The sequence below is a fragment of the Heteronotia binoei genome, chromosome 17, assembly GCF_032191835.1.
Source record: "Heteronotia binoei isolate CCM8104 ecotype False Entrance Well chromosome 17, APGP_CSIRO_Hbin_v1, whole genome shotgun sequence".
Taxonomy (NCBI): domain Eukaryota; kingdom Metazoa; phylum Chordata; class Lepidosauria; order Squamata; family Gekkonidae; genus Heteronotia; species Heteronotia binoei.
The window spans coordinates 43898021-43918493 of record NC_083239.1 but is presented as its reverse complement, the minus strand read 5'-3'; the positions used below and the strand labels follow the sequence as shown (position 1 = coordinate 43918493).

The 20473-nt window shown below is 53.0% G+C and overlaps 1 protein-coding gene across 5 annotated transcripts in view; it reads left to right on the top strand.

Annotated features, from left to right (window-relative positions):
* Positions 1–6124: 6124 nt before the first annotated feature.
* Positions 6125–20473, top strand: part of CIC (capicua transcriptional repressor) — a 75967-nt gene continuing 61618 nt past the window's right edge. For 2 of the 5 annotated variants that reach the window (XM_060258149.1, XM_060258147.1), the window contains exons 1-2: positions 7349–7486; positions 13160–15748. In XM_060258149.1, coding sequence (XP_060114132.1) covers positions 13192–15748 — 2557 coding nt within the window. In that variant the 5' untranslated portion in view covers positions 7349–7486; positions 13160–13191. Of the gene's footprint in view, positions 6236–7348; positions 7487–13159; positions 15749–20473 lie in introns of those variants that run through there. The other 3 variants (XM_060258151.1, XM_060258150.1, XM_060258148.1) reach the window with 2 other exon arrangements.

Here is a 20473-nt window from a genome sequence, read left to right as displayed (position 1 = left end):
AGGGCCTCCAAATCGGGGGATCCCCTGCCCTCACCTGGGGATTGGCAACCCTAATATGAGGCCACACGCCCCTGATGTAGCCAATCCTCCAAAAGCTTACAGGGCTATTAGTACAGGGCCTACTGTAAGCTCCAGGGGGATTGGCTACATCAGGGTGTGTGGCCTAATACGCAAAGGAGTTCCTGCTACAAAAAAAGCACTGGAAACGAGATAGATCAATAGAGGGTACCTTGGAACGACCTATCTTGGGACCCCTTACAAGAAAGAGCCTTGTAAGCTCTTGGAGGATTGGCTACATCAGGGGTGTGTGGCCTAATATGTAAAGAAGCTCCAACTAGAATTCCACTCCTGCTGGGTTCGATGCATTAGAGTTCAACCAGGAACACGCTTTATTGGTAACTACATACTAAGACCGCGCACTTAAACCACTCCATCAAACTGGCTCCTAGGCAGTTAAAACCTTGGGGGACCCCTTGCAAATTTATCACAGAGTCCGAGCGCCTGCCCCTCTGCCCGTGGCCCCTGCTGCAGCCTGCAGGCACCTTCTCAAAAGCCCCTTTGACAAAGCTGCAGGGGAGAGGCGGAGAGAGGCAAACTTGGCAACAACGCCAGCAGCAGCCGCAGCAGGCAAGTCGGGCAAAGAGTGGCTCAGTTGCTGGCTGCACATGCAAGCTCTGGGGGCTGCAATCAGGGAGAAAACCGGGGCAGGGAGGGGAAAGCCGTCCTGGGGCCCCTAAAGGCATGGGGGCCCACAGGCCAGTGCCTGCTTGGCTTAATTGTTAATCCGGCCGTGATTGCCAGGACTACAAAAGGGTGGAAGAAAGTCCTTTTCTGCTCCTTTCAATAGTTGCCTTTTAGCTAAATGGACCCAAGTGCTCTGACTCGGTATAAAACGGCGTCATATATTTATATAACCACCATTATCATAGGGGTGTGGATCTGGCACACAGGGCAGCGGCACCACAGTTGTCGGCCCATCCGTCGACGCATGCGCGCAACGGAACGCACTCAGATAAGCATGAATGTGGGCTTTTGTGATCAACAAGGAATTCTTTGAAGCACTTCCTTTCTGTGGGTACGTAGTGTTAACAGGGGATTTGCCCTCCTCCATACCATACCACTTTTGAAGCAAAGATATACCAAACTTTTGTTGAAGAAAAGCTTTCTGCAAAGGGCAATTTGGCTACTATATAAATCTCCGGGGTAGGTTGCCAGGTCTAACTCAAGAAATATCTGGGGACTTTGTGGGTGGAGCCAGGAGCAAGGGTGTGACAAGCATCACTGAACTCCAAAGGGAGTTCTGGCTATCACATTTAACGGGCCTGCGCTTCCTTTTAAATGCCTTCCCTCCTTGTGGAGCGTAGGGGCATCTTCTTTTACGGCTCATAGAATTCAATCCAATCATTTCAAAACTGGAGAGGGGGGTTAGAGGAGAGGCACCAGATGCTATGCTGAAAATTTGGTCCCTCTACCTCAAAAAACAGGCCCCCTGAGTCCCAGATAGCCATGGACTGATTCTCCATTATATCCTATGGGAACTGGTCTCCGTAGGGTATAATGGAGTACCCAGCAGTCATTTCCCTCCCCCCCCCTTTCTGCTAACCCTGAAGTGGTGGGGAGGCAGGAGGGCCTCCAAATCGGAGGATCCCCTTCCCCAACTGGGGACTGACAACCCCACTCCAGGGTCCTGGAATCAGGAGTTAAGCTTAAAGTAGTTGGGGTTTTATTAATATAGGAGCTATTTCCATGGAGAGCAGGGGTCCCCAACACTTTTGAGCCTGTGGGCGGCTCTGAAACTGTGACACAGTGTATTGGGCACAGCCACAAAATGGCCACCACAGCTCAGTTTGAGTGACACAGTGAGAGTGTTACCAAGCCGTGGTTTGGGAAATAATTTGGAGATTTGGGAGGGGGGTGGAGCCTCACGAGGGCAGGGTTTGGGGCAGGGAAGGACTTCGGCACGGCAGAATGCTATAGAGCAGGGGTGGCCAACGGTAGCTCTCCAGATGTTTTTTGCCTACAACTCCCATCAGCCCCAGCCAGCATGTAGGCAAAAAACATCTGGAGAGCTACCATTGGCCACCCCTGCTATAGAGTTCACCCTCCAAAGCAGCCGTTTTCTCCAGGGGAATGGATTTTGATAATCTGGAGATTCATAGTAACAGCGGGAGATCTCCAGGTGCCACCCTGGAGGCTGGCAAACCCTATAAGTCAGGGGTGGCCAATGGTACCTCTCCAGATGTTTTTTGCCTACAACTCCCATCAGCCCCAGCCATTGGCCATGCTGGCTGGGGCTGATGGGAGTTGTAGGCAAAAAAAACATCTGGAGCGCTACCATTGGCCACCCCTGCTATAAGTGGCGGTGAAGATCCATTGTTTTGCGCAGGGCTATTTTTTTTTGCACAAAAAGCCCAGCAGGAACTCATTTGCATATTAGGCCACACCACTGGCATCACCAGTGTTTCCCACGGGGCTTGTTGTAGAAAAGCCCAGTGGGGAACTCATTTGCATATTAAGCCACACCCCTTTGACAGCACAATCGTTGCCCTCATTTTGCAGAAAAAGCCCAGCAGAAACTCATTTGCATATTAGGTCACACCCCCTGCCACCAAGGCAGCCAGAACTGTGTTCCTGTTCCAAAAAAGCTCTTCATGAGAACCACACAGGGCTGGAAGAGGAGACATTTGAGCGGTTCCTTTAAGATCTCCTGCAGTTTTGTCAGAACTTGTTCTCCGCTAGCAAGGGAGGCAAAGAAACCTGAAATCAAGTGGAATCTGCTAGGACGTGCCCAGGTGAGGCTTTCACTCACCTGGGATGCTTTGCGAACAAACAACTCTTGCAAAAAGCCATCCTAAGTGCAGTTGGGCCCTTCTAGGTCCATTGAAGTCAATACACTTAGAAAGGTGTAACTCTGTTTAGGACGGTAGTGTCCGTTGCATTTTGCAGTGATTCTGCTGTGCTCCCGGATGCATAGGAGAGGGCTGAAAGGAGCACACAGGTCAAGCCGTTAAAACTATCAATCCCTTAAAACTAAAAGGAGTTCACAGGTCAAGCCATTATGTTAGGGGAAGGACTGTGGCTCAGTGGTAGAACATCTGCTTGGCATGCAGAAGGTCCCAAGTTCAATCCCCAGCATCTCCAGTTCAAAGCATCAGGTAGCAGATAATGTGAAAGACCTTCTGCTGTGACCCAGGGTGTCAAACATGCAGCCCAGGGGGCGAAATGAGGCCCCCAGAGGGCTCCCATCAGGCCCCTGAGCAACTGGCTGCCATCTGCTTCCTTCTCCCTCTCTTGCTTCCTTCTGCATCACAGCTTGCTTTGCCAAGCTTGCTCAATTGCACAGAAGCTACAGAACAAAGCCTCTATTTTCTCCATTGGCTGAGGCTTCTCCTTTGGGGAGGAAGGGGGAGGGATAGCTTGCTTCAAAGGAAGCTCTGGCTCTTTCCTTCCTTCGCCAGGGGACCAGGAGGGGGAGGAGCCTCAGTCAATAGAAGGAAGAGTAGCTTGGCTCAGTAGCTGCTGTGTGATTTAGAGAGCCTGGATTGCCCAGGAGAGATAAGAGGGCATTTTTAAGACCACCAAGCCCTAATGTTTTAAGCATGTTTTATTTTAAGTGTTTAAAAAAATCTTTGCGTCTGTGTGCTTTATAAAGTCCATATCTCTGATACCTGCAGGGTTTTTGAGCAGAAAAAGTTCCGGCTGGCTTGGCACCAGGGGGTGTGGTCTGATATGCAAATGAGTTCCTGTTGGGCTTTGTGTACAAAAAAAGCCCTGGCTACCTGGCATTACATTTTATTACACACATGGCCTGGCCAGGTCTCGTTTATGTCAGATCCGAGTTCAACATCCCCGCCCTGGAGATCTGCTGCCGGTCTGACTAGACAATACTGACCTCGATGAACCAAAAGTGTGATTTAATAGAAGACAGCTTCATGTGTTCAAGACTCCCCGCAAAAATGCATGGATATTCTTCCCCATGTTACTGATTTCATACCTGGCCGATTCTATTTCTCATTCTTCTACTGCTATGTGACAAGTACTTAGCGTCAGATGTAAGACTGCCATTGGGCCAGAAGCACCAGACTGTAGAATGGCATTTTTGAGGTCACTTGGGGGAACAGGAGAAAAGTAGGGCACCGCGCAAATGAAGTAAACAAAAAACCCCAACGAAACAGAACAGTGCCAACCCAAAAAAGAAGTGTATGTTTGAATTTGCACTTAAGAAAAGGCAGTGCCCTTCAAAGTGGGGATAACTTTGCAGGTACTCAAAAGAATTTTATGACAGATGGGAAAGGCTTTCTGGGCATGCTCAGAAACCCTTTTGTCTCAAGGCATGGAACATAGTTCTGTTCCACTCAGGGAAATGGCTCTGTTGCAAATGCTCAGAAATTTGGAAACGTGTTCGGAGCTGCACAGAGCCTAAAAGGGACTGACGCAGTTCAAAACTGTGATCGTGTTCTTAACCTACCGTTTCTAGCAGCTTCAGGCCCAAATCGGAATAAATCCACTGCTCATTGCATTCCTCAATCTTAATACTAGGCACCAATGTTTCCTGTAAGCTGCAGAGTATTGTAAGCAAAAATTCTACCTTGTGAGCTACCAGCATTAAAGTTGTGAGCTACTGCATCAATTATTGTGCTCTGGGACCATTTTTCATGAGCTAAGACAAAAATGTGTGAGTTGGAGGCTAAAAATATGTGAGCTAGCTCACACTAACTCAGCTTAAGAGGGGACACTGCTAAGCACCAGTCAACAAAGAGTCCACATTTATGGCAAGCTCTGGTGTGCTTTTGGAAGTTTATCCATGGGTCCTCCATGGAAGGATTAGGTTCCAGGCTTCCGGAGGGTGAAGACCCCCGATTCTACAGTTTGTGCGGGGTCACGAGCAAGCCCGAATAAGGCTAAGCAGACTCCCATCTGGCCCCAGAATTCTGTGCAACGGATGAGTCAGGGAGGCAGGGAATTTCCCAAAGGGAAAGAACTCAGGGAACTATTTCTATAGTGTCATGGTCAGCATCTTGCTTGGCTCTTGCAAGAAAGGAAACTTGCAAGGCGGGGTGGGCGGAGGAAAGTCTGAATCCCACACCCAACAGGCGGAGGGCGTATGGTCTAACAGTCCTGACAAAGGAAAGGAAGCATGGGTGAGCACCAGAACCGCCCCGCATAGGGGGAGCGCATTCTGCACGGAAAGCCTGAGTGCTTTTTCCCCAAGGCACGCGCTAGTTTAGCGGCGAGCCAGAGCAAAACTGCACCACTGTCGGGATCATGCGTGTTAGGTAAGCATTCAAAGTTTTAGTGCATGACTCTCCATTAGGGTTGCCAAGTCCAATTCAAGAAATATCTGGGGACTTTGGGGGTGGAGCCAGGAGACATTGGGTGTGGAGCCAGGAGCAAGGGTGTGAGGAGCACAAATGAACTCCAAAGGAAGTTCTGGCCATCACATTTAAAGGGACCACATGCCTTTTAAATGCCTTCGTTCCATAAGAAATGATGATGGCGGCATCTTCTTTTGGGGCTCATAGAATTGGACCCCCTGGTCAAATTTTTTTGAAACATGGGGGGTATTTGGGGGAGAGGCACTAGATGCTATACTGAAAATTTGGTGCCTCTAGCTCAAAAAACAGCCTCTCCCCAGATCAATTCGCCATTATTTCCTAGGGGAATAATATCCATAGGGAATGATAGGGTTGCCAGCAGACATTTCCCTCTCTCCCCGCCCTCCACTTTCTGATGACCCTGAAGCGAGAGGAGGGCCTCCAACCCGGGGGATCTCCTGCCCCCACCTGGGGATTGGCAACCCTACTTTCCATGGCACTTGGGTGGCGATGCTGGCAGTGATGCGCGTTGCATTGCACGTGACAGCACGGGGGTGCCCGCGCAAGGCAGTCATGAATCCCAGTAAGAAGCCGCGTCTTCACGTTCCCTTAAACACCCAACTCCGAAGCAGCCCCGCTCTTCCTCGCCCTGGTCCGGTCCCGCGCAGAGCGCCCTCCCGATTGGCTCCGAGCCCCACGCGTCTCCACCAATGCGCGAGAGCCGCGGTGACCTCATCCCTCGGCCGCCCCGCTCGCGGATTGGCTGTGGCCGGGCCCGCCTTTTCGGCCCCACGTGGGGAAGAGGGATCCCGGTCCGCTCGCTGATTGGCCGCGGCGCTGTCGGCGGCGGCTCCGCTGTTGCTGAGGGGAAGCGAGAGGGGCCCCGGCCCAGGGCAAGAGAGGCCAGGAGCGGACGTCGGGTGAGTGGATGGATATGCTAATGACATGCAAATTACATTCAAATGAGACTTCCGCGGAGGGGACTTTAACAGGGGGACGAAGTCCACCCTCCCCCCACTCACACACCTCAGGAGTTGTACTTTGCTGCTCCGAGGGGGGAGGGGACGGGCTTGAGGAGTAACCAAAGCGGGGGTTGATGGGAGTTGTAGTCTTTCCTGAGGGAACTCCTTAGGATAGCCTATGGGGTGGTAGCCCCTGCGGACCACCAATCCCATAAGGCCTTGCGTGGGCCCGTCGCTTGTTTAAAAAGCTGCGGTGTCCAAAAGCATGATGGGTGACCTAGTCTTTTTACTGTCGCGTCCTTCCTCTTTTCCTATGAGGGGAGGAAGTGCTGGTCTTGAAGACTATCGTTCCCATGAGGCACCCGCCCTGAAGAAATTGGCGCGCGGTGCTTCTTGGGAGTTGAAGTTCTTCCCGTGAAAAACGAGTATCCTCCAGAATAGCTGGACTACTAGGGCCGTGAGGGGCTTCTGCGCCGAGCAAAGCGAGATGGGAATGGGTGTCTTTGCCTTGCCATGGTTTAGCCATCCCGAGCAGGGAGAATAGTATTGAGAAGCAAATGTCCCAGAAAGCACCGCGTCTTCTTTCGGCCTGCGTTCCTTTCTTGAGGCATCCTGGGAAATAAAGTTTTTTTGTGAGCATTAAACGGATTAACCAGTCGTATAGAAAGTCCTGGAGGACTACATGTCCCATGAAGCTTGAAGAAGCTAACTCTTCCTGTTCGCCTAGCGCCAGGTAAACAAGTTCTGTATTCTTGGCTCCTCCTCTTTTTCCCTATTGGATACTGTATGTAGAGCTTCTCCTGCTCCTTCTCTCATTGGTTTTGCTATTGGCTACTGTAACTGCTCTTCTCCAGAGACTGGCAGGCATACTTTAAAGAGGTCACCGCCCCTTCTCGACGTTGATAGGCTAAATCGGATGCCTGTCCCGATAGGTTGGCTAATGCGCAAGCCCTTCCGACTTCCTATTGGTCGTCGTGAAAATCTGTCACTTAGTTGTGGCAGCTGATTGGGCAGCGGCTCCAGCTGGTCCAGATTCATTCACCATTTTGTCTGTTGGAGTAAAAGGGGCTCGGAGGGGCCGAGAGGGGCTCGGGCTGGATCATCGGAGGCCGGGGGGAGGGGGGGGGGAAAGGATTGGACTGTACCAAGGCTCCTTGCATAGGGGTGGGTTCCGGCTTTACTGAACTCCACGGAAAGGGGGTCATTCAGGTAAGGGGCTTTGGGAGGTCCCAACTCTAGTGCCCCCCTATGGAGGGGGCAATAGGAAGACCCACAAAAGGCAATATCTGCAAAGAGCCCTGCAAAGAAGGGATCGAATGCACCAACTTTGCTGCCCCAGTTCTGTTCTGGGAGGTGCAACAAAAAATGGGGGAGGGTCTAGGGGGGGTCTCTTGTCCACTTTCAGCGCGCCGCAACTTAGTTCGCTTCCCCTGACAGGGGATCTAGGCTGAAGCGAGGGGCCGATTGCACGGATCCAGAAACGGAGATTGCAACTTTGCGCCCCCCACTCCAGTCCCCAGGAATGCAGGCAGGGAGTTAAGGGCTATTTGGGGAGTTGGGGGTGTGTGACTATTATGGGTTGGCTCCAAGGTAGCATCGGGCGACCCCGGCGCCGGTTCTGCTGGGATCGGGAGAAAGGCCTGGCCAGTGCGTGTGCGGGGAAGGAATTGCATAAGAGGGGAGGGTCTTAGGGAAGTGCGGGGAGGAGGGAAGGGAGAGGAGTGCATGGGGCGGTGGGGGAAGAGAAGAAAATCGCACACTTTGAAAGGAACAAGGACACCTGGCGGGAGGTGGTGGGGCGTTCAGGCTTGATAAGACGAATTTGTGCGTGGGAACTGTTTGCACCTTGTTGACTTGGGAGTAGGGGGGAAAGATGGAGGCAGGGAAGAAAATCCTTCCGAACATTTCCTGCATGGGGGGGGGGGGGTTCCAGGAAGAATAAGCAGGGAAAGACTGACCCTGTAGAACAGGGGTTGGCCAAACTTGCTTAAGCTAAGAGCCACATAGAATAAATGTCAGATGTTTGATAGCCGCAAAATATGAACGTCAGATGTTTGAGAGCCACAAGGTAGGAAGGTAGAGAGGCAGGCAAGTAGATGGGGGGAGGGTGGAAAGAAAGCAACTTTAAATGCATTCTCCAGGCCTCCAGCTGGCTTGGCAAAGTGATTTAAAGAGACTTTAAATGCCTTTTCCAAGCCGGCCAATGGGGCAGTGGGGGCTTTCGAGAGCCACACAATATTTGTGTAAGAGCCACAGTTTGGCCACCCCTGCTGTAGAATTTGCACCGGAGGGTGATTTTAGCATTCTGAACTCCAGGTTTCGGACCCAAGAATAAGGGTGGCACCAGCGACTAAGTGTTTTTAGGTATGCACGAGTGCCTTCTCCTCTCCATCTGGAAACGGGCTTGTGCCCCCATGTGGGGAGGACTTCAAAAGCCTTTGGTTTTAGAAATGACCCAGAGAGGAAATGGAGGGGGGCATGTTTCAGGGCTCTGAATACTCTATGGCTATGGAGAATTGGGGATGACCCTCTCTTGAGGAAGCTGACGTTGGCAGGGTGCCCCCCCCCGATTGCGACAGTGGATAATAAATAAATATTATTATGGAGAGTTCAGAATGAAAAAACTCAAAATGTTTTGCCTCCGGACCTTGAGATTGTTCAGCTGCCCTCTGTTTTTCCAGGAAGCCTCTTGTTCCTCTCTTTTTTGGGGGGTTGGGGTGGGGGGGAAAGAGAAAAGAGTAGGAAAGCCAGACCAAATCCTGCTTGATTTGTTAGTGGAAAGCTTTGTGATCCTATCTTTGGGCAACGACTGAGATGGGAGCGTTTGTGTGCGTGTGGCGGAGGGGGGGGGAATTCCTTGGGAGGGTTCCCAGTAAATGGCTGTTTCTTCTTTTCACGTCTCTCTTCCCCTCCCCCTATGGGGAAGACAATAACTTTCCACAAACAGCCGTCCCAGGTTTAGGCCTACAGAGCTTGGGGTGCTGTATGCTGTGACGTTGCGAAGAAGGAATACAAAATACTCCAGGCCTAGCTTAGTGTATAATCACACTTTGAAAAAAAATCAAAGTATTTAGAAGCAGCCCCATTAAACATTTGCCTTTTTTTAATGGTTACTTGACATCACAATGGGCAGTTGGTAGCCTGCAGTCTTAACAAAGTTGGGGGGGGGGGCCTTGCCATCTGGCTCTTTCCTAGTACCCAGTTGGGAAAGATTCCCCCCCCCCCCTTCTTAATCTGGATGTGGGATTCTTTGTGCGTGAGCAAAAAACACAAGGCAGATGACTCTTTAACCTGTTCTTCCCTCTGGCGTTAACAGGAACGGTGGCTCCGTGGTAGAGCATCTGCTTGGGAAGCAGAAGGTCCCAGGTTCAATCCCTGGCATCTCCAAAAAAAGGGTCTAGGCAAATAGGTGTGAAAAACCTCAGCTTGAGACCTGGAGAGCCACTGCCAGTCTGAGAAGACAATACTGACTTTGATGGACCAAGGGTCTGATTCAGTATAAGGCAGCTTCATATGTTCATATGTTCAACAGGAGGGAGGTTCAGCCAGCTCAGCGTCTCATGCAAAGTCTCTGCTCCTTCATCCTTGGGTGGTGCTCAGAAAGGGCTCCAACATCACGTGGATGTTGACTCTTAAGAGGAAGGTGTTAGACGGGCTTTTTCCTTGTGCCCACGCCGGGCCAGAGTAGGTGGAGCCGAACTTGCTGGCCCTCAACTCTTGCCCAGTTTACAGCCTGGTCTCTGGCTGAGCCAAAAAAGCACCAACATAGGACTTAACTTAAAATAAAAATGCTGCTAGGGAGTTAAAGTTTTATTGATGATTTCTTTGTTCTTTAAACTCCCGCAAAAGTGTTCTGTGTGAACCAAAAGCTTGCACTTCTGGTATGTGGGACTTTAGGACTAGGTTCAGTCACCAGGTAATTCTGCACTTGCTGACTGTTTTCTAAAGGTGATATAGGAAGGAAATAACCTTTTCCTCAAGGTGCACCGGTATTTCTGCTTGTGCTGTTTGTGGGTGATCGTGCATTTGACCTGAGGAAGATGGAAAGGGTGGCGGCAAGAGAATATAGTGTAGGGCTATTGGTCTCCTGTCTTTCCTAATGGAGGGGCTGTGACTCGGTGGTGGAGGTCTCCTTACCATGCAGAAAGTGCTCCAGGTTCAACCTCCAGCTTAAAGATCAAGCAGCTGATGGCATGAAAAAGAAAAGTAGGGTTCTTTTAATACCCCACTTTTCTCTGCTTTAGGGAGTCTCAAAGTGGCTCACAATCACATTTCTTTCCCTCTCCCCACAACAGGCACCTTGTGAGGTAGGTGGGGCTGAGAGAGTTCTGAGAGCCGTGGCTGCCCCAAGGTCACCCAGCAGGCTTCCATGTGGTGGAAAGGGGAATCAAACTCAACTGTCCAGATTAGAGTCCAATGCTCTTGACTGCTACACCACATGGGTATGAAAGTGCTCTACCTGAGATGGCAACTAGCAGGGCTTTTTGTGTAGCAGGAACTCCTTTGCATATTTGGCCACACACCTGTGATGTAGCCAGAGAGAGAGAAGGAGACCGTGAGATAACGGCAGTGAGAGAGAGAAGGGGACAGTGAGAGAGCAGCAGCAGCGAGAGAGAGGAGGGGACTGTGAGAGTGTGGCAGCAAGAGAGAGAAGGGGACCATGAGAGAGGGGCAGCGAGAGAGAGAAGGGGACCGTGAGAGAGCGGCAGCGAGAGAGAGAAGGGGACCGTGAGAGAGGGGCAGCGAGAGAGAGAGAAGGGGAGCGTGAGAAAGGGGCAGCGAGAGAGAGAAGGGGAGCGTGAGAGAGGGGCAGCGAGAGAGAGAAGGGGACTTTGAGAGAGGGGCAGCGAGAGAGAGAAGGGGACTTTGAGAGAGCGGCAGCGAGAGAGAGAGAAGGGGAGCGTGAGAAAGGGGCAGCGAGAGAGAGAAGGGGAGCGTGGGAGAGGGGCAGCGAGAGAGAGAAGGGGACTTTGAGAGAGGGGCAGCGAGAGAGAGAAGGGGACCGTGAGAGAGGGGCAGCGAGAGAGAGAAGGGGACCGTGAGAGAGGGGCAGCGAGAGAGAGAAGGGGACCGTGAGAGAGTGGCAGCGAGATAGAAAGTGGGAAACCAACAGCGACCAGGGAGAGAGAGAGAGAGAGAGAGAGCAACAGCCAGAGAGAGAGTGTGCAAGAGAGAGCTGGGGCCAGGAGGGAAGAAGTAGCCAAGCCCCCACCAATTTTTTTAGCTCCCGAGCCCCTCCACCCAAAATTTTTTGGCTACGGGACTGCCTTGACAGCTCATTGGTCTGATTTTGTATGTCAGCTTGGTGACTGAGAAACTGTATTGGGGGGGGGCATTTCTCTTTCATGGGCAGATGAAGCTGCCTAATACTAATTTAGACCATTGGTCCATTAAGGTCAGTGTTGTCTACTCAGACTGGCAGTGGCTCTCCAGGGTCTCAAGTGAAGGGTTTCAGGAGAAGGTCAATTCTCATCACTTACCACCTGCTCCTTTAACCTGGAGATGCCAGGGATCGAACTTGAGTGACAAGCAGATTCTCTACCACTGAACAACAGCCCTGCCTTCATAGGCAGGGTGTTAGGAGAAGAAGAAGATATTGGATTTATATCCTGCCCTCCTCTCAGAGTGGCTCACAATCTCCTTTAACTTCCTCCTCCACAACAGACACCTTGTGAGGTGGGTGAAGCGGAGAGGGTTCTCACAGCAGTTGTCTTTTCAAGGACAACCTCTGCCAGAGCTATGGCTGACCCAAGGCCATTCCAGCAGGTGCAAAAGTGGAGGAGTGGGGAATCAACCCCGGTTCTCCCAGATAAGAGTCCGCACACTTAATCTCTATATCAAACTGGCTCTTTGTAGGGACTAAGAACAGCAGAAGCAATGAAAAACATTAGCAGAGGTGGTGGGAGCAAAATAATGGGCTGAATGGGAGGGCAGGTGGAGCACAGTTGGTGTAGAGCTGGGGTTCAATGCTCAGGGCTGCTGTATTGTTGTAGTGAACATGCTTGAAGCTTCCTTATACTGACTTAGACCCTTGGTCCATCAAGGTCAGTATAGTCTGCTCAGAATGGCAGCGGCTCTCCAGGGTCTCAGGTTGAGGTCTTTCCCATCACGTCCTGCCTGGTGGTGCTGGGGTTTTAACTGGGGGTGCCGGGGATTGACTCTGGGACCTTCTGCTTGATAAGCAGATGCTCTACCACTGAGCTACAGCCCCACTTCGTGGCTCTTCAGGGTTTCAGTCTGTGGTCTTTCCCATCACCTCCTGCCTGGTCCTTTTAACTAGAGATGCCGGGTATTGAACCTGGGACCTTCTGCATTCCAAGCAGAGGCTCTACCACTGAGCTACAGCCCCACTTCATGGCTCTCCAGGGTTTCAGTCTGAGGTCTTTCCCATCACCTCCTGCCTGATCCTTTTAACTAGAGATGCCAGGGATTGAACCTAGGACCTTCTGCATGCCAAGCAGATGCTCTACCACTGAGGTACAGCCCCACTTCCTGGCTCTCAGGTTGAGGTCTTTCTATCACCTACTGCCTGGTCCTTGTAAACTGGAGATGCCAGGTATTGGGCCTGGCACCTTCTGCATGCAAAGCAGATGTTCAGCCACTGAGCCACAGGCATATGTGCATATGGAACTGCCACATACTGAATCAGAACTTTGGTCCATCCCAAGTCACTACTCAGACTGGTAGCAGCTCTCCAGGGTCTCAAGCAGAGGTCTTTCCCATCACCTCCTAACTTGGTCGTCTTAACATTAGGTGCTGGGGATTGAACCTGGGACCTTCTGCATGCCAAGCTGATTCTCTACCACTGAGCTACCACCCCTCCCTATGCATGCTGAACCCAGGCATGCCCTTTAACCTTTCCCTCTGCTTTTCTCTCCTTAGCTCCTCAAGCCCACATCCAGCCTGGGGGGAAGATGAAACCAGCGAAGAAGGCCGCCAGCTCCTCCTCCTCTTCCTCTTCTTCCAGTAGCAGCAGCCGGTCTCCGCCCTCCACCCGGGCCAAGGCTCAGAAACGCAAGACCACCCTCGAGGAGGGGCCTCAACCTGAGGAAGGGGGTGGGGAGGAGGCTCCCGATCAACCCCCGGCATTTGTGGGGGCTCGGCGCATGCAAGTGAAGATGGACCCCAGCCTGCGGGAGTTGGCGGGAGCTCACGATGACCCTTATAAGCTGCCGGAAGGGGAGGGAGAGCCGGGAGCTGATGCCTGCGGGCCGGAGGTCTCGCTGAACCGCAGGGCAGCTTTTAAAGTCCGCGTGCCCAGCAGGAAGTACCCGGGGGGCGAGGAGTCCAATGGCAGCGAGGGCCTGGCGGTGCCTGCAGAGGACGAACCCAGGCGCTGTCCCTCCTCCAGCACGGACACGGCCAGCGAGCACTCCGCTGACGAGAACGACAAAGGGGCAGGGGACCTGTGGTCGGTGCCCCCGAGTGGGTATGACATGCGGCAGTTGCGCTCACAGCGGGTGTTAGCCCAGCGGGACGGGATCTTTCAACCGGCTATCGTGAAGCAAATCCGGCGGGGGCAGGACTTGGGGGTGCAGTTTGTTGCCGACCGTGTCACGGCCTACTATGAAGGGGCGCTGGGGTCCAGCGCTGTGGACGTGGTCCTGGATGCCATCCCACCGCCAGCTGCTTTGACGGTGGGCACAGCCGTCTGTGCTTGCGTGGACTCCGAGGAGACGGCGTATCGGGAAGGCACCGTGGTTGAAGTGAGTGCCAAGCCACCCTCGTACAAAGTTCTCTTTGCCCGGCCGGTGGTCCTCCCTGGCTCCGCTGCTGCCCGGAAAGACTCTGCCTGGGTACCACGCTCCGCCCTGCGCCTTCTGCGTCCCCCTTGGCGATCTGAATCCCTCCCCGATGATAACAGACAACCTGAGAAGCCCCCTCCCTTGCCGGAAGAGGAGGAGGTGTCTTTGGCTCACCCGTGCCCGGAGCCAAAACAGCCAGAAGACGCAGAGGTCTCAAAGATCAGCGCTGGGGTGCGGGCAGAGGAAAAGTCTGTGGCTGTGCCCCCCCAGATTCTGTCGCCTCCCAAGTCCCCCGCATTCCCTCGCCTGCCCGAGCAGCCGTCACCTTTGCTGAGCCCAGAAGCAACCGGCAGTCGTAGCAGCAGCGTGATGTCGGTGGACAAGTGCAGCACTCCAGGCTCTTCTCGCTCCCGCACACCCCTCACGGCCGCTCAGCAGAAGTACAAGAAAGGGGACGTGGTGTGCACCCCCAACGGCATCCGCAAGAAGTTCAACGGCAAGCAGTGGCGGCGGCTTTGCTCGCGGGAGGGCTGCATGAAGGAGTCGCAGCGCCGGGGCTACTGCTCCCGCCACCTGTCCATGCGCACGAAGGAGATGGAGAGCCTCTCGGAGGGACGGGCCAGCGGGCTGCGGGAAGGCAGCGCTGAGTTTGACTGGGACGAGACCTCTCGGGACAGCGAGACCAGCAGCGCTCGGGGGGACTCGCGGCCCCGCCTGGTGGCCCCGGCTGACTTGTCGCGATTCGAGTTTGACGAGTGCGAGGCAGCCGTCATGTTGGTCTCCCTAGGAAGTTCTCGTTCTGGCACTCCCTCCTTCTCCCCCGTCTCCAACCAGTCCCCCTTCTCCCCTGCACCTTCGCCGTCCCCCTCCCCGCTCTTCGGCTTCCGTCCAGCCAATTTCAGCCCCATCAATGCATCGCCTGTGATCCAACGGGGGGCCCCCCGCAGCCGTCACGTTAGCGCGAGCACCCCCAAGGGTGTCGGGGGCACCGTGCTGAGCCCGGAGATGTTGCACCACGCCTCTCCTCGGGAGCGCCACCATTCAGGGATCTTGTCCGCCTTCCAGACCAACCTGACTTTCACGGTCCCAATGAGCCCTGGCAAACGGAAAGCCGACTCCCACCACAGCAGTACCGGCTCGGCGACCGACTTCCACAAGACTGACAGTCTCGACTCGGGGGTGGAGTCTGTCTCGCACACGCCCACCCCTTCCACGCCCGCCGGCTTCCGGGCCGTATCACCCGCGGGTGCAGGGCCTTTCTCGTCCCGCTCCCAGCAGGCTTCTCCGCTTCTGTTGGTGCCGCCGCCCGCCGGGTTGACCTCTGATCCCAGCCCCACCGTGCGCAGAGTGCCCGCGGTGCAGAGGGACTCTCCTGTCATTGTGCGCAACCCGGATGTCCCGCTGCCCTCCAAGTTCACCGAGAAACCTATGGAGGGCCGGGTGGGCAGCCCCCGAATGGGCAAGGCCGGCTCCAAGGAACACCTGGTGGGCAAGGGGCAGCTGCAGGTGCCGGTGCCCATTAACGTGGGCCGGACTCTGCCTTCCAGCCAGCCCAGCGCGACCTCTGCCCCTGAGCAGGCCCCACCCATTTTCAGCGTCTCCTCCCCTTTCCAGCCTGTCGCCTTCCACCCCTCTCCAGCTGCCCTCTTGCCTGTCATCGTCCCTGGCGAGTACACTAGCCACCCTGCCCCCAAGAAGGAGATTATCATGGGAAGACCCGGCACAGGTAAGGAGCCTCCTCTTTGCTACTGCTGCTGACTGGTCTCTGTGTGGGGGCATGCAGTGCCATGTATGCGTCTCCTTGGAATGAGTTTTGATCAGAGCTTTCTTCATAGCAGGAACTCCTTTGCATATTAAGCCACACACCCCTGATGTAGCCAGTCCTCTTGGAGCTTACAGGGCTCTTCTTACAGGGCCTACTGTAAGCTCCAGGAGTCCTGGCTACATCAGGGGTGTGTGGCCTAATATGCAAAGGAGTTCCTGCTACAAAAAAAGCCCTGGTTTTGATACAAGCATCCGCCAATACTCCCTCTACGCTGTGGAGCCTTGTGAGCAAAAATTCTACTTTGTGAGCTGCTGGCATTAAAGTGGTGAGCTACTGCATAAGTTAGCTTGCTCCGGGGCCATTTTTCCTGAACTAAAACAAAAATGTGTGAGTTGGAGGCTAAAAAACTGTGAACCAGCTCACCCTAACTCCGCTTAGAGGGAACACCAGTGTTTGCTCAGTTTCCTACACCTGGCAGGTGTGCAACTCCGCAAGCACTGCTTTAATCTCAGATTTGGTCTAGCTGAGAAAGTCGGAGTCTCTGTCTCGATAGAAGAAATAAAACGAAGTGGGAGTCCAGCAGCACCTTTAAGACCAACAAAATTTAATTCTGGGTATAAGCTTCCGTGTGCAGGCCCACTTCTTCAGATCTAAATTTCACTCTGAGCTCCTAGGCCCCTCTGAAAACTCTCTTCTTTCCTGACTTCATTTATACCAGGGGTGGGCAAACTTCCTTAACCTAAGAGCCACATAGAAGAAATGTCAGATGTTTGAGAATCACAAAACATGAACATTAGATTCAGGAGAGCCAGTTTGGTGTAGTGGTTAAGTGTGCGGACTCTTATCTGGGAGAACCAGGTTTGATTTCCCACTCCTCCACTTGCACCTGCTAGCATGGCCTTGGGTCAGCCATAGCTCTCGCAGAGGTTGTCCTTGAAAGGGCAGACTCTTATCTGGGAGAACCAGGTTTGCTTCCCCACTCCTCCACTTGCACCTCCTGGAATGGCCTTGGGTCAGCCGTAGCTCTGGCAGAGGTTGTCCTTGAAAGGGCAGATTCTTATCTGGGAGAACCGGGTTTAATTCCCCACTCCTCCACTTGCAGCTGCTGGAATGGCCTTGGGTCAGCCATAGCTCTGGCAGAGGTTGTCCTTGAAAGGGCAGCTGCTGTGAGAGCCCTCTCCAGCCCCACCCGCCTCACAGGGTATCTTGTGGGGGAGGAAGGTAAAAGAGATTGTGAGCTGCTCAGAGACTCTTTGGAGTGGAGGGCGGGATATAAATCCAATATCTTCTTCTTCTTCTAGATGTTTAATAGTCAGAAGGGAGGGAGGCAGGCAAATAGATGGGGGGAAGGAGGGAGAATGGAAAGAAAGCAACTGTAACTTTAAATGCATTCTCCAGGCCTCTGGCTGGCTTGGCAAAGTGATTTAAAGGGACTTTAAATGCCTTCTCCAAGCCAGCCGATGGGGCAGTGGGGGCTCCCGAGAGCCACACAATATGTGTGAAAGAGCCACAGTTTGACCACCCCTGATTTATACCAAACCAGCAGCTTACATTGTTTCCCTTTTATCCTCACCAACAATCCTGCGAGGTAGATGCAAGTACGTGACTGCCCCAAGGTCATTCCGTAAGCTTCAGTGGCATAGCAGGAACTTGAACCCAGCTCTCCCAGATCCTAGTCCAGCCACTCAGACTGGTTCTTTCTGTGCTTTTTGAAGGTGCAGAGTTGCTTTGTTTTAGTCCCCCGGCGCCTGAGAGGAGAGCCAGTTGTAAGCAATGTTCCCTCTAAGCTGTGCAATCTTGTGAGCAGAAATTCTACTTTGTGAGTTACTAGCATTAAAGTTGTGAGCTACTGCATAAATGAGTTTGCTCTGGGGCCATTTTTTATGAGCTAAGACCAAAATGTGTGAGCCAGAGGCTAAAAAACTGTGAGCCAGCTCACGCTAACTCAGCTTAGAGGGAAGACTGGTTGTAAGGCTCCCGTATTCTGGGGTTCTGGCTTCAGGTTTCGTTTTCGGGGTTGCCCATGTTACAGGTCTGAACAACGCCTGACCCACCAAGCCCAAATGTAGCCCATCAATCACAGCCTGTCAGAATGGCTCCAAGCCCTTCCTGTTTTTTTGCAGACCACCAGGAAGGCAATCAAGTTTCCTGCAGGCCGCCAGCCCTGGGTTGCATACATAGCCAGTGGGTTTCCTTCGGCTCGCAAGCTGGGCAAGCCCTGTCTGGCATCGCCAGCTCATCGAAAAACACCGATCTAGCTGTTGTTGAAAGGAGGCCTTGTGCCTGCCCAGCGACAGTTAGTCGGTTTCCTGTCTGAATCTGTCGAGTGCCCGAAGCAGTCCTTCTGGTCTCATCTACATTAAAGCGGCGGGGAGGGTTTCGAAGAACGAGGCGGGGCTGGGCGCCCAAGCCAGTCTGGTTACGCCACTGGCGTTTGGGCCGCGTGAGCATGACCCGTTTTGGTTTCTTTAGCTCGGTCGGCTCCTGACATTTGCTTGTAGCTCGGCGGGAAGCGACAGCGCCATCTCGAAGGCTTGGAAATAGCTGCTCCTTGGTTGCCAGTTTGACAAATAAAGATTGCCTCCAGGCAACCAAGGCTGGGAACCTTTTAGGGATGGGAAGATAATCGGTTCCTTTCAGGCGATCCCCGTGTCGCAAGGTACTCCCTGGGAAGGGAAGTGCAGAAAAGGGCAACTGGAATGATTCAAGGGTTGGAACACTTTCCCCATGAAGAAAGGTTAAAACGCTTGGGGCTCTTTAGCTTGGAGAAACGTCGACTGCAGGGTGACATGATAGAGGTTGACAAGATTATGCACGGGATAGAGAAGGGAGAGAAAGAACTACTTTTCTCCCTTTCTCACAATACGAGAACTCGTGGACATTCAATGAAATTGCTGAGCAGTCGGGTTAGAACGGATAAAAGGAACACATGGAATTCACTGCCACAGGAGGTGATGGTGGCTACAAGCATAGACGGCTTCAAGAGGGGATTGGATAAGCATATGGGGCAGAGGTCCATCAGTGGCTATTAGCCACAGTGTATTGTTGGAACTCTGTCTGGGGCAGTGATGCTCTGCATTCTTGGTGCTTGAGGGAGGGCACAGTGGGAGGGCTTCTAGCCCCACTGGTGGACCTCTTGATGGCACTTGGGGGATTTTTTGCCACCGTGTGTGCAGAGTCTTGGACTGGATGGGCCACTGGCATGATCCAACATGGCTGTTTGTATGTTAATGGGACTAACGAGAGCCCCGTCAACCAGTTGCAGTGAACGCGCATAACAATCTCGTGTCTCGTGCACACTGAAAATGGGGCTAGCAGGTGCCCTTTCCACACGTTCCAGCGAATGCACATAACCTGTGTTTAGTGTACATCTGATTTTTTAAAAAAAATCTGTGTTGAGTAATTCTCATGTTGGACTCGATGCCTGTACAGCTGAACAGCTAATAGGCACCCCACAGTTACCCAGTCCCTGGATCCCAGTCTCAGCTGCAAAGCAAAGTTCTGCCGGCCAGGGGTAGAATTCTAGCAGGAGCTCCTTTGCATATAATGCCACGCACCCCTGATGTAGCCAATCCTCCAGGAGCTTACAAGGCTCTTTTTTCTAAGCTCTTGGAGGATTGACTACATCAGGAGTATGTGGCCTAATATGCAAAGGAGCTCCTGCTAGAATTCCACCCCTGATTGCCAGCTCTTTCTTACAACCAGATAGGCTTGCCAGCTCTGAGTTGGGAAATACCTGGAGATGTGGGGGGGGGGGGAGGCTGAAGCCTGGGGAGGGCAGGGTTTGGGGACAGGAGGGACTGGTGCAGGGGATAATGCCACAGAGCCAGTTTGGTGTAGTGGTTAAGTGTGCGGACTCTTATCTGGGAGAACCGGGTTTGATTCCCCACTCCTCCACTTACACCTGCTGAAATGGCCTTGGGTCAGCCATAGTTATCACAGAGGTTGTCCTTGAAAGGGCAGCTGCTGTGAGAGCCCTCTCCAGCCCCACCCACCTCACAGGGTGTTTGTTGTGGGGGAGGAAGGTAAAGGAGATTGTGAGCCGCTCTGAGACTCTTCGGAGTGGAGGGCAGGATATAAATCCAATATCTTCTTCTTCATCATCTTCCACTCTCCAAAGCATCCATTTTCTCCCAGGGGAACTGATCTGGTGGTCAGCTGAACAACGTTGAGTCCACTGGCACCTTTAAGGCTGACGGGAGTTTAATGCTGGGTATAAGCTTTCATGTGCATGCACACTTCTTCAGATACCGTGTGCAAACACATGAAAGCTTATAAAGGTAAAGGTAGTCTGTCCTTGTGCAAGCACCGCGTCATACTGACCAATAGGGTGATGTCACATTGCGACATTTTCTTGGCAGACTTTTAATGGGATGGTTTGCCATTGGGTGGGAGCCAGTTTGGCGTAGTGGTTAATAACCAGAGGTCTTCAGACACCACCTGGAGGTTGGCAACCCTATACGATGTACATACCCACAAGCAGGGTGTCTTGTGTGTTCGCTGTAACGCAAAAGGGGCTGAAGCATCTTTGTGGGCTGCTACCTTTAGGGGTGGTTCTTGTAGGGTTGCCAACTTGCATCTAGCGCAGGGATGGGCAGCGAGCCGCATGAGCTCACAGCGGCTCACCAGGCCCTTTTGCTTGGCGCCTGGAGCCAGATCTTTTGCCTGAGCAACCGAGGCGTTGGC